The sequence below is a fragment of the Heloderma suspectum genome, chromosome 3 (genome assembly GCF_057233095.1).
Source record: "Heloderma suspectum isolate Gila_16-S chromosome 3, 16-S_ref, whole genome shotgun sequence".
NCBI classification, from domain to species: Eukaryota; Metazoa; Chordata; class Lepidosauria; order Squamata; family Helodermatidae; genus Heloderma; species Heloderma suspectum.
In genome coordinates, this window is record NC_139460.1 from 184,233,638 (window position 1) to 184,260,889 (window position 27,252).

The 27,252-nt window shown below is 42.9% G+C and overlaps 1 protein-coding gene across 1 annotated transcript in view; it reads left to right on the forward strand.

Annotated features, from left to right (window-relative positions):
* Nucleotides 1-16,860, forward strand: part of PAX2 (paired box 2) — a 234,020-nt gene extending 217,160 nt beyond the window's left edge. The window contains exons 10-11 of the mRNA XM_084845157.1: nucleotides 11,381-11,467; nucleotides 16,739-16,860. Of these exons, the coding sequence (XP_084701283.1) occupies nucleotides 11,381-11,467; nucleotides 16,739-16,860 (209 nt within the window). The remainder of the gene's footprint in view (nucleotides 1-11,380; nucleotides 11,468-16,738) is intronic.
* Nucleotides 16,861-27,252: the final 10,392 nt, after the last annotated feature.

Consider the following 27,252-nt stretch of genomic DNA (forward strand, 5'->3'; position numbering starts at 1 on the left):
AGTAATTGGTTCCATTGTCTTACTGCTCTAACAGTCAGGAAGTTTTTCCTGATGTTCAGCCGGAATCTGGTTTCCTGTAACTTGAGCCCATTATTCCTTGTCCTGCCCTCCGGGATGATCGAGAAGAGATCCTGGCCTTCCTCTCTGTGACAACCTTTCAAGTACTTGGGGCAATTTGTCGAGATCATCCCGGAGTCCTGCCCTCCGGGATGATCGAGAAGAGATCCTGGCCTTCCTCTCTGTGACAACTTTTCAAGTACTTGAAGAGCGCTATCATATCTCCCCTCAGTCTTCTCTTCTCAAGGCTAAACATGCCCAGTTCTTCCAGTCTCTCTTCATAGGGCTTTGTTTCCAGCCCCCTGATCGTCTTTGTTGCCCTCCTCTGAACCCTCTCCAGTTTGTCTGCATCCTTCTTAAAGTGTGGTGCCCAGAACTGGAAACAGGACTCCAGATGAGGCCGAACCAGTGCTGAGTAGAGGGGAACTAGTACTTCCTGGGATTTGGAAGCTATGCTTCTATTAATGCGGTCCAAAATAGCATTGGTCTTTTTTGCAGCCACATCACATTGTTGGCTCATATTCAACTTGTGATCTACAACAATTCAAAGATCCTTCTCGCTTGTAGTGTTGGTAAGCCACGTATCCCCCCATTTTGTAACTTCATTTGGTTTCTTTTTCCTAGATGCAGAACTTGGTATTTATCCCTATTACATTTCATTCTGTTGTTTTCAGCCCAGCACTCCAGTCTATAAGATCACGTTGAATTTTGTTTCTGTCTTCCAAAGTATTAGCTATCCCTCCCAATTTTGTGTCATCTGCAAATGTGATCAGCATTCCCTGCACCTCCTCCTCCAAGTCGTTAATAAAAATGTTGAAGAGCACTGGCCCAGGACTGAGCCATGCGGTACCCCACTCGTTACCTCTTCCCAGTTGGAGAAGGTCCCATTGATAAGCACTCTTTGAGTCCAATTCTGTAGCCAACTGTGGATCCACCGAATCGTTGTTTCATCTAGCCCACTTTGAGCTAGTTTGCTCATCAGGATATCATGGGGCACTTTGTCGAAAGCTTTGCTGAAGTCGACTTATATTATGTCTACAGCATTCCCACAGTCCACAAGGGAGGTGACTTGATCGAAAAATGAGATCAGATTCGTCCGGCAGGACTTGTTCTTGACAAATCCATGTTGGCTTCGAGTAATCACTGCATTGTTTTCAAGGTGCTTACAGATGGATTGCTTTATCATCTGCTTCAGAATTTTCCCAGAGATTGATGTCAGACTGACTGGTCCTGGTTCCCAGGTTCCTCCTCTTTACCCTTTTTGAAGATAGGGCCAACATAAGCCCTCCTCCAGTCATCTGGCACTTCACCCATCCTCCATGATTTCTCAAAGAGAATAGACAGTGGTACTGAGAGCTCTTCTCCCATTTCCTTTATTACTCTAGGATACAGTTCATCTGTCCCTACTTCGCCTTTGCCAGGGGGGTCATAGACCCTCTTTTGGGAGAAGACTGAGCCAAAGTAGGAATTGAGCACCTCTGCCTTTTCTTTGTCATCTGTTATCATTTTGCCATCCTTATTTAACAGCTGAACCACCATTTCTTTCCTCTGTCTTTTACTATGCATGTAGCTAAATAAAGCCTTTTATTTGCTTTTAGCATCCCTTGCTGACCTCAGGTCGTTCTCAGCTTTAGCCTTCCTGACGCCATCCCTGCAATTCTGTGCTAACTGCCTCTCCTCTTCCTCTGTTGCTTGGCATTCTTTCCACTTCCTGTATGTGTCCTTTTTTGTTTTCTGGTCATGTCTAAGCTTTTTGTGAAGCCACATTGGCTTCTTCTGTTGTCTTCCACCTTTTCTTTTTGTTGGAATGGTTTGTAATTGTGCCTTGAGAATTTCCTTTTTTAAAAGCTCCCAGCCATCTTGGACTCCTTTTCTTGTTAGAGTCGCTTGCCATGGGACCTTACTTATCATTGTTCTGAATTTATTAAAATCAGCTTTCTTAAAATCCAGGGTACACGTTTGACTCGGCTTTTGCTTCCCTTAGAACCAAAAACTCAAGTATAACATGATCGCTTTCCCCCAGAGTTCCTATAACTGCTACTTTATCCACTAAGTCACCTCTGTTGGTTAGGGTCAAGTCAAGGGTAGCCAATCCTGTAGTCCCTTCCTGTACTTTCTGTAGGAGGAAGTTATCCACCACACAAGTCAGGAATTTCCTGGAGGGGCCATGTTTTGCAGAATTTGTCTCCCAACAAATATTGGGGAAATTGAAGTCCCCCATTAGTGCTACATCATGCTTCCTTGAAACATTGTCTATTTGCTTTTCAAAAGTTTCATCCTCGTCTTCTCCTTGATTGGGTGGCCGGTAGTAGACTCCAACCACCAGGTTCCTTTTATTCTTTGCTGCATTTATTTTGATCCAGATGCTCTCGATGGGTCTACCAAGCTCATCCTCCTGTATTTCTTTGCAGACATATGTATTTTTCACATACAGTGCAACCCCACCTCCCTTTCTGTTCCTCCTGTTCTTGTTGAACAAGTTATATCCTTCAATTGCTGTATTCCAATCATGAGAGTCATCCCACCAAGTCTCAGTTACACCTATCAAGTCATAATTTCCCTCTTGTATTAGGAGTTCAAGTTCGTTCTGTTTGTTTCCCATACTCTGGGCATTAGTATATAGACATCGAAGACCATGTGCTTCATAGTCTGACTTTCTTCCTACATGTTTGTGAAGACTATTATTGGGCGCTCTTAGAGCTGTTCTTTCCGTTGCGGTGCATGAGTCTTCGTCCATTTTCCCCCCAACTTTACATCTCCCTTCCCCATAGGATTCAGTTTCAAGCCCTCCTGATTAAGTTCTTAATGCTGAGGCCAAACACATTCTTCTCAGCCTTTGTGAGTTGCAACCCATCCCTTGTCAACAGCCCATCTTCCTGCTTGATCTCTAAGAGCTTTTGATACTGTTGACCATGGTATTCTTTTGGATCATCTCTGCTCCTACTTGTGGTGACAGTTCTGGAAAGTAACATTGGGTGACTGTACGATTATATTGCCAGCGTGTGAAGGGGACAAGATGCCACAGGATACCATCTTGTCCCCAATGCTATTTAATATCAGTATGAAGGGACTGTGGAAAGTCATTAGGAGATTTGGGGCAAGGAATCATCATTATGCTAATCAGTATGCTGATGACACCCACCTCTGTTTCACTGTGACATCTGAATCAGATTGGTTCAGACGTTGCAGATAGTACAGAATGCAGCAGCTAGGTTGCTGAGTGCGGTGCCTGGCTGTGCATATATTGCACCAGTCTTGAAGCAACTGCACTGGCTACCAGTCAGCTATCAAGGCAAGTTCAAGGTCTTGCTCTTGCCATATAAAGCCCTGAATAACTTGGGCTTAACTTGGCCAATTGCCTCCCCCAATAGAGGAGAGGTTCACCTAGTTCCTACACTGTGCTCTTTCTGGCACTGGTTGAAGACCTTTTTATTTTCCCAGGCATTTTAGTTTTTCAGTTTCTGTTTTAAATCTGGTATGGTATTTTAAATCTTTGCACTGCAGCTAGGTTCTATTTGGCTATTGTTTTTATTTTTATACTGTACTTTAAACTTTTAAATTTTTATATTGTATTTTATCATCTTGCATTTTATTGGTTTAATTGTTGTGAACTGTCCAGAGAGCTTCAGCTATTGGGGGTATAGAAATGTAATAAATAAGTAAGTAAGTAAGTAAGTAAGTACGTACCTGTGTCATCGCAGATCATCCAAGGTGGCTTTACTTGTTATACTACAACCTGCAGATTGGCATCTGGCAGCAACCTGGAAGCAGGGCCTTCTACATGGTGGTGCCCACCTTATGCAATAACACCTCTCCTCTGTTATTTGGAAGGCACCAATGTGGTGTGTTTTAGGCGCCTGTTAAAGAGCCATCTTTTCAGCTAGGCCTTACCTGATAATTGTGCTACCCAGTTTGTCAATTATTTTGTTTTGAGTTTGTGGTTTTAAATGTTTTAACTGATGAGTTTTGTATTTATTATTATGTATTTTAAGGCTTTAATTCCATTTATCCTAATGAGGCATACAGATGCTAATTGCTTGAGACTCAGAGAAACTACAAAGGAACAGCCATCTGGGGGTTTCTGAGGGTTAGGGCGTCAGTTGATCTCCGTTTGGGAAAAATGCGGCAATTCTCATTCAGAAGGTCTGTGGCAAGGAACCTCATGGTTCTGTGTTGTATGCAACAGTATTAGTCAATGGCCAGAAGTGCAAAATGGAAGTAGATTTGGGGTCTGGGGTATCCATCATTAACAGAGATACCTTTAAGCATATATTCTCTGGGACCCTTGCTCCAAAGTTGTCAAGTTCATCATGCATTCTGCATGGTTACAATGCAAAGAAGGTTGATATCGTTGGATGCTGCACTGTAGATATACAGTATGGCTCCTTCCAAAGGAAGCTTCCACTTACAATTGTGGAGGGGAAGAGGAAAAACCTCTTGGGGAGAAACTGGTTCTCATCAATAGGGATTAGCATTCAAAGAATTTGCACCCTTACTACAGGTCAGCTTGCAGCAATTATTAATAAATTTCCAAGAGTATTTCCTGAAGAATTGGGAGAATGCAAAGAGAAGCCAGTGTCACTCTATCTGGATCCATCTTTTGCACCATTTTGCATGGAAGCCAGGAATGTGCATTTTGCATTCCAGGAAAAAATTGAAGAGGTTGAACATCTCATCAAGCAAGGTGTGCTAAAACCAGTTACGCAGACCCAGTGGGCTACTCCCATTGTGCTGGTATTAAAGCCTAATGGGAAGATGAGACTGTGTGGGGATTACAAGTGCGCTGTCAGGATGCCCCTGTTGCCTGCTGAATTCTCCAATAGCCAAAATCAACACTCAGACAAAAGGGCTGCTTTCCAAGGCTTTAATTCCATCTATCCTAATGAGGCATACAGATGCCAATTGCTTGAGACTCAGAGAAACTACAAAGGAACAGCCATCCGGGGGTTTCTAAGGGTTAGGACATCAGTTGATCTCCGTTTGGGAAAAACACAGCAGTTCTCTGAACTTAAGGGGTGGGAGGGGAAGCTCTCCTCCTCTCCCGTGATGCTTCTGGGCGCAGCTGTTGACGTTGGGCCAGTCGGGCTGAGCACCAAAGCTCGGCTCCTGCAATCTCTTGCTTGTGCCTGCATCTGCGCCTCGCTTCTAAAAGTTCAGGTTGTTCCTCCCTTTCCACGCCTAGTTCACTGTTGCTCCCAGGGATGTGAGAAGGGGGGGCTCCCCCTCTAGCTACGCCTCTGAAGTCTGAGAGCATTCCTCCTTCACGAGTTGTCTCTCCTCCTCAGAATCAGAGCTGCTTTGGTACTCTATGGGCTCAGATCCAACCCTGACATGCACTGTGTACAAGGCGCTTAAGCAGCATCCGTACCCGATGCCTGCTGTCAACTGACTCTTTGCTGTTCTTGGTGGAGGGAATATCTTCACAAAACTTGATCTGTCCCAAGCATATCACCTTGTTGATGATTCTACAGCAGATGCCCAAACAATAATCACTAATCGAGGGGCATTCTGAACAAAGTGTCTGCAATTTGGAATTTCTGTGGCTCTTGGACTGTTCCAACAATTCATGGAAACCCTACTTTCTGGAATTCCAGGTGCGGTACTATATTTTGATGATGCCCTGCTCATGGGATCAACAGAGGAAGAACTTGCTGAATGACTTCAAGAAGGCCTACATCATTTTGACGCATCCAGCATTCATGTAAAACAGGAGAAATGTGAAATTGGAACCTCCAGTGTAACATTTTTGGGCTGCCGTATTGATGCTTCTGGCATTTCACCCCACTGATGAAAAAATACGTGCAATTCACAATGCACCTGCTCCAAAAACAAAGCAGGAACTTCAAGTCTTCTTGGGACTTCTCAGTTTCTACCATGTGTTTCTTCCACAAAAGGCTACCGTTGCTGAGCCACTGCATCACTTGCTGGGAAAAGGAGTTCCATGGAAGTGGACCAGCCTTTCCAGAATGTCAGACGCTTGTTGGAAAATGCTTTCCAGAATGGAAAATGCTTTCCAGAATGTCAGACGCTTGTTGAGTTCAAATTCTGTGCTTATACATTATGATGAAAAACCACTGATGCTTCTTCTTATGGGGTTAGTGCTGTGCTAAGCCACAAATTTCCAGATGGTACAGAGGCATGAACTGCTTATTATTCAAGGACTATGTCATCCACTGAAATGAATTTTGCACAAATTGACAGAGAAGTCTTGGCTAGTATTGCAGGAGTCAAAAAGTTCCACAACTATCTCTATGGCCATGCTTTTGAAATATGCACAGACCACAAGCCTCTTCTAGGAATCTTCTCTTCTGGTAAGCCTACTCCCTGCATACTATCACTCTGCATGCAGCGTTGGAGCATTCTGCTCCATGCTTATGATTATACACTTGTCTACAAACCAGGAAAGGCAATAGCTAATGCTGACAGATTGAGTCAGGTACCACTTCAAATTCCAGATTTTGTTGTACCATATCCACTGGAAGTCTTGATTCTAGAAGCCCTTCCTGACCGACCTCTTCAGGCTGATCAGATTTCTAGTCTTACTGCTCAAGATGCTGTACTGGCTCGTGTTTTAAACTGGGTATGGAAGGGATGGCCAGATGAGGAACAGCTAGACGAATTTAAGCCATTCAAACACCATCAGCATGACATGTCTGCCCATAAAGGATGTCTGCTATGGGGACACCATGTTATTATTCCAGATAAGGATCATCAAATCATCTTGACCATGCTGCATGCAGCTCATCCAGGGATCGTTTGCATGAAAGCATTAGCCAGGAGCTATGTCTGGTAGCCCAGTATTGACTCAGATATTGAAAAAATTGTAAATGCGTGCAGTACTTGTCAAGTCACTGGGCACAATCCACCAAGGGCACCTATTTTTCTATGGGAAGTGACCAAGAAACCTTGGTCAAGAATTTGTATGGATTTTGTAGGACCATTTCAAGGAAAAAACTTTTTGATTGTGGTAGATTCTTACTCAAAGTGGCTTGAAGTAGTCTGAGCACCATCACAAACAGCCCCTGCAACAATCACAGCACCGCGCCACTTATTTGCAACTCATGGGTTGCCTGATACTATAGTCTCAGACAGTGGGACTGCTTTTACATTTGCTGAATTTAAAACATTTGCACACAAGAACCTTATTCAGGTTGTCACCATTGCACCTCATTATCCCTGAGCAAATGGCCAAGCTAAACAGATGGTGCAGACAACAAAAGATGCCCTGAAGCACATTGTGGGAGGAAACTGCCCAACACACCTTGCCAGGTTTCTCATTGCTCAACATGTTTCTCCTTGTGCAACAACGGGAGTCCTGCAGAGTTACTTATGGGATGGTGTCTTAAAAACTTGCCTTGACCATCTCCACCCAGACTTAGCTGAAGACTTACAAAGCAAACAGGAGCAAGCTCTGGATGCTGCTTTCTCAGCTCTTACTCTCCACTCATTTGCCCCACAAGATCAGGTGTTTGCTAGGAACTATGGTGCTGGACTGAGGTGCGTTTCTTCCTCTATCAGTGAGGTCACTGGATCTGTGTCATACAAGGTCCAGTGTGCAGATGGGTCTGTGTGGCATTGCCATGTTGACCAGCTGAGAAGGCATTCTGGCCAGAGTGGGCTGTCATCAGCAAGGGTAGCTGCTGAAGATCTATCTGGAACTGATGAGTTTCTCTTATCACCTGTTGAAGTGCCAGAACCACTAAGCAATGGGAGCAATACTCCTTCCTTACCTACAGCAGTTACTGAAAGGAAGTCATCTGAGCAATCTACACCTACTAGTCGACTGCAGCGGCCATGCCATGAAAGGGTTCCTCCTTGTTGGTTGAAAAACTATGATAGCTAAGGGGGGAGGAATGTTATGTATTCTAGGGGGTACTGTGGGTGAGATATTATTTTTGAACCTTGGCAGTTCCTGTAGAATTGGGAGCAACAACAGTGGGTGGAGCTTCTGCTAAGCCCTCACTTCTGTGTGTGCTGAATAAAGAACAGTTGTGTTTGAGGCCTGCTGATTCTTGCGGTCATTCCTACTAGCTATACAACAATCTGCATAAACTCTGTTCCTTCATTATTGCTGACAACAGAGTATTTAATGGAAATGTACACTTGAGTCAAAACTGAGATCTTGGAAGCAGCTTGGAAATGCTAAGGAATTGTTAAACCTTAATATGAAACCCATTTGTTTATAGTTAAGCAAATTAAACAACTACATTGGTTAGAATTAAACTGAGATTTAAATTATGGAAAAGCAGCAACCAAACAACAATAGGTCAGATGAACTCTTCTAGTTACTCCCAGTGCTGAAAAGTTTCTTATAATGCATTGAAGAAGTCACACTTTTACTCTCCCAACAGGGGTAGAAAGATGTGGAGAGATGCTTGGAGAAAGTTCCTTCTCCTGAGTTAGTGAGAACTGGATGGCAGTCCACTTTTCATTACTGTACCTAGAAATGTTTTTTTTTTAAACCTCAGTCTCTGGACCTGAGGACAGCCTGGCTAGCCAGTTCAATCCTGAAGACTAGGGAAGGAATGGGGAACCACATTGCCCAGCACATTCCCATGGGGCCAGAGCTTTATTTATTTTACAATACTGATAACATTTGTATACCACCCCGTGTTATGAAATTCTCTGGGTGGCTTACAATAAACAAACATCAAAAGCAACATAAAATACAAAGTTCAAATGGGAAGCCCTTGCTGTTTGAAAATTGAATCTGGGTTCATCAGGCCTGCAATGTCCAGAAATCCCTTTACTGTTTGGACTTTGTTCTCCCTCATGTGCCTGGCATTTTGTCTGGAGCATCCTAGGCGAGATCTTCATGGCAATGGAATGAGAAGCGTGTTGGAGTATTACCGAGATTTCCATGGAATCGGCTTTGGTCCATCAGGGACACACAAAGCAAGATAAGCCGAGTGTACTGTACCTTTAAAATCTGGTTTTCAGGGGTCACACAGTACTTGAAAGGAACATACTTCCGGGTAGGGTGAGGGGAGTACAACTGAATGTCATCAAACTGGCAGGGGCTGCTCAACCAGTGAGAGAGGTTTATTTCCTGGCCCCCATCCAGGCTCCCCCCTGCCACTACATTATTATGAATGGAAAGCAACTAATTCTTCCCCATGTGTGCAGATTTCCCTGAAGAAGCCAAAATTCTCGAGTGCAGCATCTGAAGGCTCCCCCTGAGAGCATCCTACCCACCCCAGTTTTGCTGCATTCCAGCCATCTACCCCAGAGTTGTTGCTCTCATTTAATTTTTCCCACGTGCACACTTCTGCCTTGAGAAGCCAGAATCCCTGATTCTCGAGTGCATCATCTGAAGGCATCCCACTCACCCAATTTTGCCCCTTTACAGCAAACTGTCATAGAGTTATTGCTCTCTCCCCTGTTCCCCAATGTGAGCAGTTTTGCCTTGAAAAGCCAAAATCCCCAATTGTCAAGTGCAGCATCTGAGGGCTCCCCCTGAGAACATCCCACCCACCCCCAATTTTGCCCCATAACAGCAAACGGAGTTCTAGCGGAGTTCTAGCTTCTATGCACCCCACCCCATCTCCTTCTCTGGACACTTCCTCCCTGCTCGTAAATGACCTTGCCAGATCAGTACTGCAGTAAAATGGAGAATCAACTTTAGACAGCATCAGAGAAGTGACTTTACATAACATCAAAGATGTGACTTTACACAGCATCAGAGAAGCAATTTAACATAACATTGAAGAACCTAAGTAATGCAAATGGAGGCTAATTGCTCCCACTGAGGGAAAAGTAATGCAGGGCGATTCTGAAGGCTTGAAAGAGCGCTCTGGGGCTTTGATTTGTGGGAAAGGCAAGCGGGTTTCTGTAGTTACCTAGGTTATGGAGGGCACAGCCACACCCCTAGGAACGCCCCCATCATAATGAATTTAAAGCAGAGGGATGAGTACACAGCTGAACTGCAGGGGAGCCAAATTAAAGAAAAACAACAGACCAAAAGTCCTCTGCAAAAATGTGGCTTCCCCACAGGTTACTTTGGGGTGGCTGCAGAGTGGCCACAACATCATGTGTCCCTAACGACTTTAAGCCACAGCAGCATTGGAGAAAACTTCTTATGTAGATGGGCCCCTAGACTTTGACAGAAAAACTCCAGGACCAGTAGAGAACAGGTCAAAGCCAGGGTCTGCTGTAAAGGGAGCACTTAAACAGAATCCAGTGCTGATGAGGAAATTACATGTGTTTCATTAGTGATCAGGGAAGGAGATAGCTCAGTTCCTCTTGGTCACAGTTGAGCTCAAAAGCTCATTATCCTGCAGCACATTTCCTTTCACTCCTCGTCAATAAACACCTTTCACACCCACTGCTTCTCCCTCCCTGGCTCCCCTTGACTGCTCTGGGGAGAAGGGGGAGAGAGAGAGAGAAAGAGAGGGGTGCTCTTTCTCCTCTACTTAACCTGCACTTCAGAAATATTATAAACAGTGTAGAGTGACAATGCAGATGGCAAAAAGGGAGCATCTGGGCCCATTTTTTACAGACACAGATGGGCTTTGTGTGGAAACTCCTATATGACTTCTCTTTGAGACAACCCCCGTCCCTTTCTTACTGGGGCTCTGCTGAGACTGAGCTACTCCATGTATTAGGGCTGTTGAACCTCTTCCAGCCTGAGGGTGAAATTCAATTTCAGAGAAGCTCTCAGGGGACACATTCCAGTGGTGGGTGGGGCTGAGGGCAAAGGGAGTGGGGCCAAAAATACAAGCGTATTTTAGGTTAAAGCTCTTACTGTCAGTAACTAAGCTTTAGGAGAGGCATTTCAAACTTTTAGAATGGAGAAAATACTGCACAAAAGCTGGGACAGCAGCAAACCAACAGCGGTCAGGGAAAGGCAGTGGGGGAGGGGATGTAAGCATCTGGGGAACACTGAAGTGCCAGATTTGGCCCACAGGCCTGAGGTTTAACACCCCTGCCATAAAGAACAGCATACTTTTCAAAACTTTTGTAACCTCCCCGCCCCCCAGTCACAATTTGTCACTATAGTACTGATACACAAACCCTCACAAGTATCATGTCACACACACACACCCATGACATGTTTAATGCTTGCACTGTACTATTCCAAACAGGTAAAGATGAAATCAAACTGGAAATCATGGGCAAAGAGGGGAAGTAAAGGGAGCCCAAGGATTTGTATCTGTCGGCATCAAGTAGTGATGAACTAAATGAATGTGGCAGAGAAGCAAACAGACAAGTGTGGTATCACACTCATCCTCTCTTCCTTGTCAGAAATTGCCATAACTTTGCTCTTCCTCCCTCAATGTGTGACATACTTTATGAATGACTCACCCTCCTTTGCTCTTTCCAGGGAGTGAATTCTCAGGAAATCCTTACAGCCACCCTCAGTACACAACCTACAATGAGGCCTGGAGGTTCAGTAACCCTGCCTTACTAAGTGAGTATCTTCATCACCTGCTGCATCTCCTTCCATCTCTTGCTCTCTGTTTGTCGTTTTGTTTTGTTTACTTTATTTATTTCTATTTAATTGGAGAGGGAGAGTACACCCCCTGATGTACCCCTACAGGGAAGATTCAGAGATCTAGTCCCAGCTTACTCCCCATAATTATAGCTACCAACCTACTTCATTCTTTCTGAAGGTTAATAATTTGAGGATGGCCTGAGCTTTTATACAAATGAGGTGTCTTCAGTTATTTTCTTCAGCCAGCTTCTCAAGCCGACTGTCTGTGACCAAGACATTGGAATGGTCATCTTACAGTGCAACATTCTTATGAGACCCTACCAGCCACAGCTGATGTGGGCCATGTGTAGAATGATATCAAGGAAACATTGTTGAGATTCTGTTGCTTCCATACTGATCCTAAGATTGACTTGGGTCAGCTGCAGCCAGGGTGGACATATACAATGACACATCTGTGGAACATGCAAGTGCATGTGCGTGCACATGCGCACACACACAGAGATATCTGCATGCAGCCACACTATTCAGCTGCTACTTGGGACAACTTTATTCAGATTCCTGGGTCGCCATACTTTGAGGGTGAACATCTAAACATCGGTGAACAGAGCCTTTGAGAAACTGATGCTCTCAACAAAGAAGTGGTTTGTCAGGAGGCTGTGAAGGGAAGGTGCCATGAAGCATTCTCCTCCCACAGCATTCCCCTGTAAGAAGATGGGCAGCGATTGATTATATGGAAAACAAATAAGCCACAATTGCTAACTTCATATTTGAAAAGCCTTAGTAACTTAGTAATGATGATAGTTTATTCCTGTATTGTTAATTTCTCAAGTCATAGAACAATGACAGGTAGCACTGTTTAAATGCCCATCTTTCCTGTCCTCTGTTCCCAGCTTGTATAGGATATAGCTTTAACTTTGGCTACAGACAGACAGTAGTTGTGTTTTGTTTCGTTTCGTTTTTTCCCCAGAGAATTGAAATTAGTTTGAAAAAGGAATCATTGCCAATAGTGTACACTAAACCCCACTGTTGTCTCTGTTTCAAAAGCTTGCAAAACCTGATTGACTAGAAGCAACAGCGGTACAACAGAAATGAGTGTTTACAACTAGGGATGGTGCAGGTACCTGATTCCATCCGGGAATCTGGCAGAACCACCCCTGCCCACACCCCCGAGCCCCACTCACCAAGTCCCTGCCCCCACTTGCCCCATGCCCATGCTCGGTGAGTGGTCCACACTCACCCCAGCAGCCTTGTCGAGCTCTGTGGTTGCCGTTTTTTGAAAGATAAAATGGTGATCGCAAACATGCATCTATTTTTGTCTGTGCGAAAATGCACATATTTGCATATGCACAAAAAAATTATTTATTTATTTATTTATTTCTATACCGCCCAATAGCTGAAGCTCTCGGATTTTTTTGCACATACCCATTTTTGCACATACACATTTTTGCATATACACGTATTATATATGTGATATGCGCATTTGCAAAATGTGCATTTTTGCACATACACAAATATGCACATTTTTGCAATCACCATTTTATTTTTCAAAAATGTTGACTGCGGAGCTCGATGAGGCTGCCAAGGTGAGTGCAGGCTGCTCGCCAAGCATGGGAGGGGCTCGAGTGTGGTCTGGGTACTGGCGAGCGGCGGCAAGGGTAGGGCGGGTGCCCAGAGAACCCGAACAGGGGTGGGTTATACATTCCTATGTACACCATGGGAAATGATGCTGCATTCATACAATTCTCTTAAAAGCTATGTTGTCATAGCTATAGGCCATAGTTCAGTGGAAGGGCCCATGCTTTGCATCCAGAAGGTCCCAAGCTCAGTGCACGGCATCTCCAGTAGGGCCTGAAAATCTCCTGCCTGAAACTCTGGAGAGCTCCCACCCAGTCACTGCCCTGGTTTGCATGATCTCAGTGTGGTTAACAAGCCACAGTGGCTTGTTAACCCTGCCACAAGTGCTAGCCGGATTTCCCTAATTACCCTCTCTGGTGCTGCTTGTCATGTTGTCCAAATTCAGAAGTTACCTTATGCTGAGGGAGGTGGGAAGCAACTCTCAAATAACCAAACAACAGCCCATGAGTTATTTGAGGGTTGCTCCCCCTTCAAACAAACCATGCTGCTCAGGTTCGGATGACACAGCAAGCCACACCAGTGAGGGTAATTAGGGAAATCCGGCCAGCATGCACGGCAGGGGAAATAAGCCACTGTGGCTTATTTCCCTCACTGCGACCATGCAAACCAGCCCAGTGTGGACACTACTGAGCTAGATGGGCCAAGGTTCTGACTCAGCATAAGGTAGCTTCCTATGTTCCTATGTCTCCAACTGTTGTTGTTCTTATTAATTTTGTGAAAGACACACACACGTATGCAAACACTATAAGAGCACTGAAAAGAGAAGCCATAGAATCCCTGGAGAAAAAGCTGGTCAACGTGACTGGGGAGGGTTTGCCCCCCACACACACACACCCTGGCTGCAGATGTTGCGGGATAAGATGAAGAATCAGACTAAATCTAAGATGACCACTATGATGTCCCTTCTGCCTCTGTCATTCAGTGTGCTTTAGAGATATGTTCAAGCACAAGCACAAAAATAATTGAGTTCCCTTTATGTAAGCAGAGAACCCCGGAGGGTTTAATCACCAATATGTATTACACTGAATTTCAAACTCTAACCAGCTTTACATGTCTCTGAGGGTCCAACTACAAATAACTACATTACATGTTTAACCCGGCCACCTTTATTCTGGAGAAAAAGCAGCCATGGGGCTCCAATCCCAAATGTGCTCCTGTTCTGGATCAGGGCTGCATGCTGGTTTTCTGGAGAAAATAGCTCCATCCTGGAAAGTGCTGCTTATTGAAGGCCTCACATCTATATACAGAACCATTTATCCTAATATGAAATAGATTTGAGACAAGAGCCTTCAATTCCCCAGGGGCCCTTTTCATTAGCTTCATCTGTTTTCTGCATCTGATTAGCCCCTTGATCATGTAAAGTTTACATTGTAAACACATCAGAAACTGAAGTGCATTCAGAAGATATTTTTTCAGGGAAACTGACTGTGCAAAAAAGTCCAAAAGGAAGGATGACTTCCACCTACAGGGATATTTTTCTAACAAGCCATAGTGTCTCATATATTTAATACAGATGTTATTGAATGCCTTTTCCCTCTCTGGTCCCATTCTCACGAAACTGAGCACCTGACTAGTTCCTGTTCACACATCCTGTTAAACAGAACAGTTTCTTTAGCCCCATGATGTGGATGGGAAACCAAGGCAAAGAGACTAGAAGAACTTTGACACTGAGAATTTGGTATGGATGAAATTGACTTAGGTTCAAGTCCCAGCTCAGTCATGGACTTACATGGGATGCCAGTCACTATCTCTTGCCTCAATTCTCCCAACTTTAAAATGTAAAATTTAATTACAGGACTGTTGTGAGGATGAGTGAATTAAGGGTTATAACATTGGAAGTGATCTAGAAATTATTTTTATTAATTATATTTCTGTGATAACAGTTGATCCGGGCCCATTCTGAGGCAGAACCAAGCAAATCTTCCCCATGTCCCCTAAAACTGATTGGTATTTGTGTGCACCTGCCAGTTTTGTATAATATGTCATAAACATGCTGCTGTTTTCTTAAACAGGCCATACCTATTACCTTAGTGTCATTTCAGTTTGTGCTGTTCTGCTTTTTTATTACAAAAATTGGAACCTCATAAAATAACTGCCAATGTCTTCGGACAGATGTTTCACACACATGTCCATCCTGGCCCCTGCCCAGTTTATTCAGGCATGCCATCAGCTTTATCAGCAGTTTTCACTGTCTTCTTTTCAGTTTTGTTTTCAAGTCCTCCACATTTTCCTCCCCTGATTTTGCACATCCCTCAATATTTAACAGGGTCCAAAAGAGACATAGTTCTGTCTGTGCACAAATCTGGCACAATTTTAAAAAGCAAATCGCCACTTAGCCCCACCCCCTCCAAAAGGAAGAGACAGCCCAGATATTCTGGAAGTATGATGGGACCTGTCTTCCATGGACAGAAGGGCTTATTGCATTCACGGAAGATTTCTGATCCAGTGGAGCTGGTAGAAAAAGGGAAGATGTCATTTCTCAATTCCTCTGCAGTCCCCTATCCCCCCTCCCAGTTTTTTTCTGGAAGTTTGGGGGAGCCTCCAGAACAGCATGAGGGCTGCAAAGGGAGGAGGGAATCTGTAAAGTCCCCTGTCTCCCCGCTGTCCTCATGCTGGCCTGAATCCCCTGACTGGAACTCTGGATGGGGAGTGCTCCTGATGGCAGGAGGAAATGCTGGAAATGCTCTTATATATCATCAGATCGCAAAGCATGCTGAACAGGAGCAACATGGGGCAATGTATTAAACAACAAAACATAAATTTAATTCTGGAGGACCAGCAGGGACACATGCTAATGGCCAATTCCAGCATGGCATTTTGCATCTATTACTTGCAAGTAATAGATGTTATACAAATTATCTAGATCAGAGGTGGGCAGACTTCAGGCTTGCAGGATCTATTTCGGGTTTTTTAACTAAAACTTCAAGGTCCACCAGCTGGGTCCAGATACAAAATAGTGGCTCAAGTAGGTGGACATATGCCAACAATTAAGGAACAGAGTGCCCCTGAGTATGGTCAGCCCATGAATTAGTGATCAGTACCAGAATCAAGGTCACAAGTCCTTTCTTGTGACACAAGTCCTTTCACACAAAATCCAGTCCTGGTCCATCCATCCTCCCTGCCCCCCCCCCCCCCGGTGTTCTTTTTCAGCAACCTATTTTAGTGGGGACAGGAGAAGCTTTTTAGCTGTTGCTATTGTTAGACAATTGGAAGTTAAAAAGAAACCCTTGGAGATCTAATGCAAATCACCCAGAGATCTACCAGTATCACCCAGAGAGGTCCCAGTCTACCATCTGCCCATCTCCAATGTAGATGATCCTACTGAACACAATCAAACTAGAATCCAGGATGCAAACCAGTACATCAGAACTGTTTCTATTTCACTAGTGCTAGGTAACTCAATGAACTTAGGTTTCCTATGTTTTAGTATATCATACAGGTATAGTCTATGTTGTCTTCTCTGTTCTGTATATTAATGAGTCCCCATTCCCAGATTTCTTCCTGTAGTTCCTTTTGATATGCCCTTTCTTTCTTATTTTATTTTACTGTATGTCCTTTCAATCAGTCCATTCTTCTCCTGTGTTAACTTTCAGGTTCCCCTTATTATTATAGTGCCACATCCCGGGGCTCCGCACCTCCCACTGCTGCCGCTGCCTATGACCGCCACTAGTTATCATGGAAACCACATGAAACTGCAGGGTGACAGCCTAGGCCTCCATATTGTACCTGTCTGATGAACATTCTGCACCACTTGGAAGGATGAAGAAAATTTCTCCATTTCACTCCCTTTTACCCCACCCTCCTCTTTTAAGACTGCAGAACGTACTGGATATCATACATTTGCTGCCATCAGATTGAAAACTTCATGCCCCTTGCAATCAAACTAAGCTACTTCATTGGATGATGGCAAAAGCAGGCCTGTGGCCAGTGCTCCTGCTGCTGCTGTTGCTAATGCCACTGCAGTACTTCAGACCATCCACATGAATTGTTCCTTGATTTGCTAGCCTTCAGTTCCTTCCACATGAGGCTTCCCTAACCTCTAACTGTGAGAGGAATCTGAGCAATATAGTCTGCACTGTCTTTGGGGGGAGTGGTATGGACAGGAAGTAGCAAAGGAGAATGCAGCTTACAACTCATTGTTCCCTCAAGATATGATCTTTTGTGAAAAACACATCAAAATGTTAAACAACAGTTTCCAGAAGCCACAGGGAACCACCTAGCTCAGTCTAGCAAAGGGAGAAAGACCCTGTGTCATTCTCTCTGTGTTCTACAAGGGTTTCTCATTGTGACCCATTCCTTCCCATTTCTCCATAAGTTGGTTGAAAGAATTAGGCCTTGCTTTCCTCACAGTTTCATCTGAAGATTGATTGTATCCATCCAGTATGTCACAATCTCACAGGCTGAAGTTTTGCAACAAGCCACACACATACAGTCATATACAGCATCAAGTCAGACAGGAGGATGGACTGATGTCAACCAACTGGGAAAATGAAGAACTATATAAATACATATATAAATATAACTTTTTAATGCTTTGTCCTGAAGGTCTGTAAAAAGGAGGGGAAAAAAAGAACAAATCCCCAGTTTTCTTAAAAACAAAAGGTCCTGGCAAAAATAAGCTGAATTATCACCCCAACCTAAATGACTGACATGTTCTTCTGAAGAATATTTCTCTCCTTTCATTCTTAGGTTTCATTTTTTTTCTATTATGCACTGGAATGTACATGTGTGGCAGGGAGGAGTGCAAGTGCATTTTGTGGAGAGCTGTCCACACAATGCCCAACTCTGGCAAGAATTAGGAAGGAAAAAGCTTAAATCCTCCACACCCTGTATGCAACATTTCTTTAACCAGTTGTCAGCCAACAAAAATAGATTGCTTGTTGCTGAGGTATAGGAGTATTTTGGGTACATGACACTAAACCAAAACAATTCCATATTAACTGGCATTGTTTCTTAGTTTTCTAGCCATACATAGGGACTGGTTGGAGCTGATCTTCTGTCAGTGGAGCTGTGGTGTTCTGAAATAAGTGACATACATGTACACACACGAACCAGGTTTCACACTTTGAACCTCATGCTTGTTCTTACATTTAACCAAGTCAGCACAGCAATTTCCCTGTTCATGAGACTGTTCATTTCCTTGTTTCTGCATGCATACAAACTGAGCGGAATTTGGATTCCTGAGAGTTTCACTTAATTTTTTAAAGACTAGCTTCTTCTCTTTATGGACTCATAGATGAAACATGTAGTTAGTGCTCTTAGGGTTGGGTAAACGACCAATGTTTAAGCTCGCCAAGATTCTCTGAACATCATTTCGCTGCTCGTCTCCCCTCGATTTGTATCTGCATTTGCGATTGCTGTCCGTTTTACATGAATAGGGAAATCACACAAAATGAACAGCTATCCATCATGAAAGTTGTGCAAAAAAATCTAAAATTTGTGCAAATTCTAAAGTTTAGAATCAAGCCTGGATGAATGTAAAATTTGCAGATTTTGGAAATTTGTGCAAAATTGAACAGGGAAATTTGCACAAATTGAACACGAGCACATGTTTGAGAATTTCAAACATTTTCAGCGGGTGCAGTCTCCTGCTCGTGCTTATGTTCAGCGTTTTGAACAGGGCATGTTCACATGTTTTGTGAACAGAATTGAAATTCTCATACATCCCTAAGTGCTCTACAAAAGGTTGCTGTGTTAGAGGGACTGAATCTTGGTGCCCCTTGATGATAGCATCCACTTAAGCTCCATATCCAGTTTATCTCCTCTTGCCATGGCACTATGAAATATCCTATTGTTAAAATATAATAATTTATGCAAACTCTCAAATGCCAGAGTCAAAATAAAAATGCAGATGGGGCAACTTTATGCAAAACAGGCACATTTGTATTAATTGTGTCGATTTACAAACTTCAGCTTGGATTCAGTATTTCCTTTTGCCAGTGGTAGTACTCCCCAAGTTCTGCTCAGGATGTTCTGGCCAGAGGCAGGGAGGGGAGCAATCTTTATGAATTCCCTCCTCCCTCTGCAGCCCACAGTGCCACCTCACACACTGTTCCAGAGGGTCGCCCAACCCTCCTCAGCAGATGGAGGAGGGGGGGAAGAGATCAACACAGATTGCCTTCAGCCCTGTTCCACCAGTGGAAATGCTCCACTGGATCAGAAGCCTTTCATGGACAGAAGGAGCCCTTCCATCCACAGAAGGCAGATCCTGGATCCAACCCATCGTTCTGCATGCACAATATGCAAGGGGGTACAAGATGGTAGAACAAAATCTGCTCAAAATCTTGTGTACATCTGAGGTTAAAACCACTAAGAGAAGCACGTTCTACTAGGTCAGCAGTTCTCAAAATGTGGGGAGGGGCAAGCTTTCCTGGGAAGGCAAATTATCCTTGCTTCTTCCTCCCAGTGTACATCTTGACTGAGCCAAGAAGTATAGTGTCAACTCACTTTCAAAGGAGTATAAAGCAGGACATTTTGCATCCCCTCTCTTCTACAAATTGCCAGTAGTGTGTAGAAATGCGAGATCACTGTATTTGAGGCCATTCTTTTGCTTCATAGCTCCTTCCGTAGGGTTTTCAAGCCATGTTGATAGCCAGGAGCCCTACAACACTTTTTCACATTTCTCTGTAACCTGCTTATCCCAAGGGAATTGACCAACTTTCTGTTAATTCACTTGTATTTGAGGGGATTCAAACAATTGTTTGCTTGAATCATGGATGCTCACAAGAGCAAGCTTTTATGTTCTAGGCCTACAGAAGTCACCCATGTTCACAGCTGTGCTATATATGCCATTAGCATCCCCACATTATAAGGATAAAGTAGGAAAATCCTTGTGTAAATATATTTACTATTTTATCTCTTCCAGGGCATACAAAGAAATGTTGGGCAATCCAAAATTCAGCTGTCTTTTTGTTTATTTTTAAGCCACTACTCATGCATATATGTAATACTCTATTTGAAGAAAAGAACATTTAAAATTGGCCATTGACTATCATTAAAAAATGGGAAGCAAAATCGCTGGTTGGGCCAACTGAAAATGAGTTAGGTTGTAACATGCCCTTGAAGCCGTAGTGTAGTTGATCCCCCAGTCTTGGCTATCCCAGAAAGGAGGGGGTACAAGAATACTGACATATCACACTTGCTTAAAATTCTGTGATCCAGGAAAACACAAATAAAGGAAATAACATCTGAGAGTAGTCTGACCTTTTATTCATGGTCTTTCACTTACACTGGTACAAAAGAAGGGGAATGTGTATTGTTCCATTACTGCTGGCTTAATTTGAGGCTCAGTAATATAGATGATATTACACAAAGTTTGATTTGGCCTGGCATGATCATAAGGAGAGTAAGCAGTTCTATCTGAAATATCCTATGCAAAGGACCAGGCTGTGTCTTGGTCTTTTCCACCACCTCTTCTCAAGAGCCACCAGCGAATCTGTACGTTACGTTTGCCAAAGAATTTCTTGTGTTGGCCCCTGGCTATTTTGAGTTACAGTTGGTGGGTTGCATTGTAAAGCAGTATTATAGTTAAGTTTAACTGACATGGGGATTTATGTGATGATATTACAGAAGACAACCATCAATATTCATATAAATTCCATTGGACTGGACTATGCAGGAAATGCAAAAATTCTATCAATTATTTAATATTTTGTTATTTGCGGGGGGGGGGGGATTGCTGCTTTGTAGGAAGATGATGTGTGTAATGTGAAGGCAATTCCTCTTGTATATAAGCCCATTCTGCATCTTCATCATGCTAGTGACTGAAACTGGCTCACCTCATCATGTAGATAAGGAACTCTCTGTCTGTACTGTTCAAATCTCATTGTGCTCACTGAAAGCAAAGCTCTGTGTTCAATAAAGCACAGCACAAATTCAGAATCTGTGGGAACAACTAAGCCTGACAAGGCCTTTTCCGTGGCAACCTCCAGTAGCCTACGTGCACACACATGCACACACATGCGCTCACGCACACAGACACACACACACATATATATGGTTCACCACTTCTTTTAAAAAAAAATCTAAACAAAAAGTAAAAATGCAGGGAAAGAAAAATACACATAAATGAATGAAAAAGTCTCTATGCAAAAGGAAAAATGGAAAATATTTTGCTGTCTTTTGCATCTCTGCCTATGTATCCTGCTTTCTCTACTTTTGCTGCCATGATATCTTCCTCCATTGCTCTTCCTTTGGTTTTGTTCCCCTTCCACAGAGGGCTCTCTGATGGTCATTCACCTGAAATAGGTGGATTCAAGACTTTGGAATTTTTCCTCTCTTGTCTTTATTTGGGCATGCTGTGCCTCCTTGCACTTTCTGTTTCCCCCTGCTGTGCAATGGGAATGGGAATAAAAAACACACCCTCACCTGGCGGGGTGTTGTGATTCTTTGCTTGATAATATCGGCTTGAGTATTTGGACATCTTTGGGGAGAAATCTTGGGGAAAATTTTGTTGATGCTACCCTCTGTTTTCTTCCTCCCTATATCTTGTTCTTTTCTGTCTTTTACTGGCCTCTTCTTCTTCATTTCCTCCCACAATGCAATATGTGTCTGAAGTTCTCTAGTTCACCCAAGTGGGGGGAAATTGATTGTATTTCCTTTTCCATGTTTGGAGAAATGAGACCACAAGCTAATGCCACTGACATAGTACTCAAAGAACAGGAACTACTCGCTTGACCACACATCTCCTGTAGATCAGCCAGTATATTTTTAATGGCTCAGTAACAAAAAGGGTATAGAAGGATGGGATGAAATGGGATTTCTGTTACAACAGATACCTCTTGTGACCTGTAAATGTTCTTTAAAAAATAGCAACTTTAGTGGTGATGAGCCCTTAGGTGGACAGGGCTGTTGCATGTTTTCTCACCCATGGATAGTGAAAATTAAAATATAGAGGAAAGATTCTGAACTAATCACAGACCAATGTGAAAATATTAAACAGACAAACAGCAAACAAATAACACTCTTATCTCCTCTTGAGTCTTCCTTTAAAAAGGTGTAAATTATTTTCTCATTACTGTCTAAAATCAATAATAACCGTAATCATAAGAGCACCCACTCTGGCAGAGTGACTCTGACCTCAAGGAAAAAGAAGGGAAAACAAATACGAGTTACATAGCAACTTGGGGCTAACCTGACTTGGGATTCTACCCCTGCAAGTTTCTATATACTTTGGGGAGAAGGATGAAATGTAAGAAAAAATGGCCATTGCTACAAGGACATTCCTACAAGGATAAGTGGCCCTCCAAACTGTTGCATCTCCACTTGCCTATCCCTCATTTCTTTGGTTGGTTTGGGTTTCTTTTCGGCAGATAACAAAAATAAATTCTTTTTTAAGTCAGCCTATGGCATAAAAGGGCTCATAGCTTCTCTCTCACACTCACTCACTCACTCACTCTGTTTGTTTGCTTTTGTTTTTTTTAATGGATTCACCTTTAGAGATGTCCAGGACAAGGGATTGCTAAGCAGAATGAGAGGCATGAGCCATTTAGTCCAGGGGTGCAGAGAACCTCAAGCTCTAGGGCCAAATCCAGCTTGCTCGGGGGGGGGGGGTGCTAGATGACTATGTCTCTTCCCCCAATCACTGATTGTTTGGTGTGTGTATGTTTAGCTTTTCTGCAGTTTCTTCCCAATTCTGAAAGGCTGACATGCCTTTGCTGTGGCTCAATTACTGGCAGTAAGAGTTTTAAGCTAGAAATATTCTGGTATTTTTGGCCACCCCCTTTCCACTTTCAGCCCTCTAATGTGGCCCCCAAGAGCTTCTCTGAAATGAAATTCAGCCCTCAAGTTGAAAATGGTTCAGCACCCTAATTTAGTGCCATCTCATGCCCTTAACAATAAATTGGCACTGGAGACTCAATTAAATTGAAATCCATATAATGTAACACTTTATTAGACCAACTCAAAAGATCACAAAAACTGATATTTGATCTAGCCTAATAAAAGTATTACACTAAATGGATTTTGAAATTTTTCTTATGGCCAACACAGCTTCCTTTGTTTTTTATTATTTAAATGTAAGATTCTGCTTCCCTGTAGACATGTGGTGTGAAATAAATTAACACTTCAAAGCCTTAACCAGCAACTTAAGTGAAAAAATCCAAATCCTGGAAGGGGCAACTGGTTATTTTATGCGGTATCATTCATGCTGTTTTAGATCTTTTGATTGATTGATTGATATTTTAGACATTTCAGTTGCAAAACAGCATGACAGCAATGGGACAAGAGGAATAGAATATTGGCAGGCAGAAGGTAGGGCTGGGGATGAAAGGAGGGGAAATGCAGTAGTAAACACAGGAGTGGGTGACCTTTCTTCTGTCAGTGGCCATATTACTTTGCAGGATGCACGCTGGCAGTGGTAAATTTTAAAGAATGGAAAATTCCTAGGCACCAGAATCGCCTCTAAGAGCTCCTCAAGTCTGCTTGATTTTCAAATTCCTGCCTTCTTCCAAAGAGCACAAGACTGTCCACCACCCATTTTATCATCACAACAAACTTACAGGGTAGAAGATGGTGACTGCCCAAGATCACCCAATAGACTTCATGGCTAAGTGTGGATTTGAACCCAGGTCTCCCCAGTCCTAGTCCAACACTAACCACTGTGACACGCCACAATCACTCTTAGCCAGTATTATTTATTTATAATAATAAATAAATAAATAGAAACAAAATAAATCACTAATAAGATCTGTTTTGAGTGATACTGAATTCTTAACAGGTTGGCTAAGTCAAAACACCTTGCAATAATCTGAAAACCTGGAAGCTTGCGGAATAGGAGGACTCCATTAGATAAGGTCCCAAAGTTTTGAGGCCACTATAAAAGGACCCTGTTTTACTGTACCACCACTCATTGCATGGTTTTTTTTATGGGGTCGAGCTCCTTAGATCATTTCATATAGAAGAAGGGTACATAAAAGTGAAGGCATTTTGTGAGATATGCAACGTCTAAGCTCTTCAGGGCTAAAGCAAGGGTGTGCAACTTGTGGCCCTAGGGCTGCATGTGGCCCTCAACTTAATTTCAAAAGCCATCTGCAGTCAAATAACAGGATCTAATGGTCTTTTATATCCAAAGCCACTGTGAGGTCCAATAAATTCAACAGAGAAGTATTGCCCCTGCCAATCTCCAGAAAAAGGGTGTTCATCTGAGACCACCAAAGCAGTTTCAGTCCTAGTATGAAGCTGAAAACCAAATCGATACGCTCAAGGACTTCCGTGTCAGTCAGAATGCCAGGATTTGAAATTCATCTACATTAATAGATGAGTCTTAGCCTGGCTGATAGATGAATCATCCAATATTAAAGCAGAATAATTTAATCTTTAACATTGGAATAATGTTTGCCATCTTAAGGGCATATGGAAAATTGCCCTAAGTGCCAGATTGCCCCTGGTCCTTGATGTGCCTTGCAGGCCACTTTGGAAGCTTTGGCCAAGAATCAGGATTTTAATCAGATAAACCAAGATGAACATGTGGTTGCATGCAATACTAGAAAATGTTAACAAATGAAATCGATTAAAGCAGAGAGAAGAGGATTTCAGTGACTCTTCTGGCTTGGACTCTGACCTGGAGCAGCATCTAATGCAAGCAATTTCAATGAGAAAGTATATTGCAAAAATACTATAGAAGACTAGATGGTTTGGACTTTGAGTGGTTTAACCACGGGAAAAAGAAATGCCTTCTTTGCCACTAGCACTGACATAGCACAGTCCTTGAAATTAGCTTTATGTTGTATTTCAAACTTGGCTCAGGGTTTCTGCCATTTGCATTGTACTCCTCTTTCCACACCAACAGAGCCGTCATAAACCAGGGAGCAAGCTTCTGCCAAGGCAGTGGAAAGGACCATATAGAATGCTAAATATGCTAAGGTCAGTCTTCCTTTCTAGAGCTTGCCTAGGCTATCTACAATAGCAGACCAGGTTCTCCAGAGAGGCCTTAGAAATTATTAGATCCAGGATTTTCCATAATCACGCTAATCTAATTAGTCCTCCACCTCATGGAGACTATGAATCAGAAGGATCCACAACTTTAAGGAGTCACTGTGATAAAGGCTAGAGTTTGACTGGGGAGATCCTGGTCCAAATCTCTGCTCAGCCATTAAACTCACTGGTGACTGTGGGTTAACCAGCCTAACCTACCTCATAGGGTTGTTCTGAGGATAAGCTGGGGGAAGGGGGAAACATGTACACCACCCTGAGCTCATTTGAGGAATGGTGGTATAAAAATATTTTAAAATACATAAATTCAGAAGGCAATGCTCTCTCCATGGCAAAGGCAGCAGAGTGATGTACTGGATGCCTAGTAATGTTTTGGAGATCTGCTATTTCCTTCACCAAGGGCATGGCAGTGCACCTATTATTTAAAAAAAAAAAAAAAACTGCAGTTGTCAAGAACCCAACTGTACCACGGAGTAGTAGGGTGGAAACCAGATTCTTCAGTCAGCAGTATCTTGAAGAGATTCTGACCTTGGATATTAACACTTAGAAAAAGTGGTCACACAAGCAGTAACTACTGAAAGTTATTTTTTCATTGATTAACCACCTTACTTTATCCTACTAATCAATTCATGAACCAAGGAAAATATACATAGGTACTCCAATACAGCCTATCTCATTAACTGATTTAGTTAAACCAATGTTTTCTCTTGAGTGCATGACACAAACAAATCCTTTCTTATTTGGAAAACAAAACAGTTTCTTTTGCACAAGTTGGTAGGAAATTCTTTTGCACAGGAATTGGCATAACTTTCATTTGTTTCACCAGAGCTTTAACAGAAGTTCTAGTTGAATATTGCCATTAATTACATGGATGCATAGTTTAAAACATTTCCCCCTAATTTCCATTCTGCTTATTCTTGTTTATGGAGATTTTCATCCCTTCATCAATTAACTAAAATGTTGGCAACACTGTTACTGGCTTCCACCAACCACCTTTTGACATAAGGTGTTAGGCTTGTGTTCCAAAGCAGGTGGAAATCCTGAATTTTCTTATATGCTTCCATTGCAAAATTCCACTGCCCCAGCCAAACAGTAAAATCCTACTCAGTGGCAATGAGTAGCCACATATTGCAAGGCTTTCCTTGAATGGATGCAGGATCAGGACAGATGCTCATTCACCAGGATCACAATCCAGTGAGGCATTAGGACAGAAATAAAACTAAAACTCAGGATTAGGGTAGAGTTTACAGAATCCAAATCCTCAGACCCAAAGCCATCATGAGAAACTAAGTTGGAGGTTTCATAGGATCGAAGGACTTTTCAGGGTCCTCACATAGGCTGAAGGATGGTTGCTTGCCTCTGGGAAGGCAGTGGCAAAGCAGAAACCAATGCTAGGGGAGGTCCATAAAAGGTCCACACAGTAAAAATAGCTGGTGGCTTGTTGTACATTTAACCCAGAAATTAACAGATTGGCTAATCAGGGCTCTGGTTGTACACAGCCAACCCAAATTTGCTTGACATGAGCAGCTCAATAACCATAATATTCCAGAGTGTTAGTCATGGCTCAGCATGAAGAGCAGCTGCTTTTAGGGCTGATTTAAATGGTCACTTTTGTTTGTTGACTTTAACCCAATTATTTCCCAGTGACATTAGTATATTTGGCAGTCCAGGTGCTGGTTTTCATATAGCTCTAGGTTGTTAATTCAACTTGGGTTAGATCCAAAATCTGCCTTCCAGAGCAGGAAGAGCTCTGCCAGAGAGCTTCAGCTATTGGGTGGTATAGAAATGAATGAATGAATGAATGAATGAATGAATATAAGGTCCCGCCTCCTGAAATTTGGGGAGCCCCCCCCCCGACACAACTCACCCCATTTAGCAGGGTTTCATGACTCTCTGTGTAGTATTATCAGGGGGCTGGAAGGGCTGCCTTGGAAAGGAGGGGGTGGGGAAGTCCACCTCCCCCAGTGCAGTTGATCCAGCATAAATCTCGATCCAGCCCCTTGTACCTGAAGAGTGGTTCAGAAATTATAGTTCTGTGACTTTCCAAGTTCCCTTTTCTCTTAGTCTTGATGTACATATGTAAGTAACGTATATGAATGAGCTTGAATCCCACCTTTGGATGCGCATAATGAGCAGAAACAAGTTATTGAAAAATTAAACAGAGTAAATTAAAATTACTTCCCCCACTACCACTA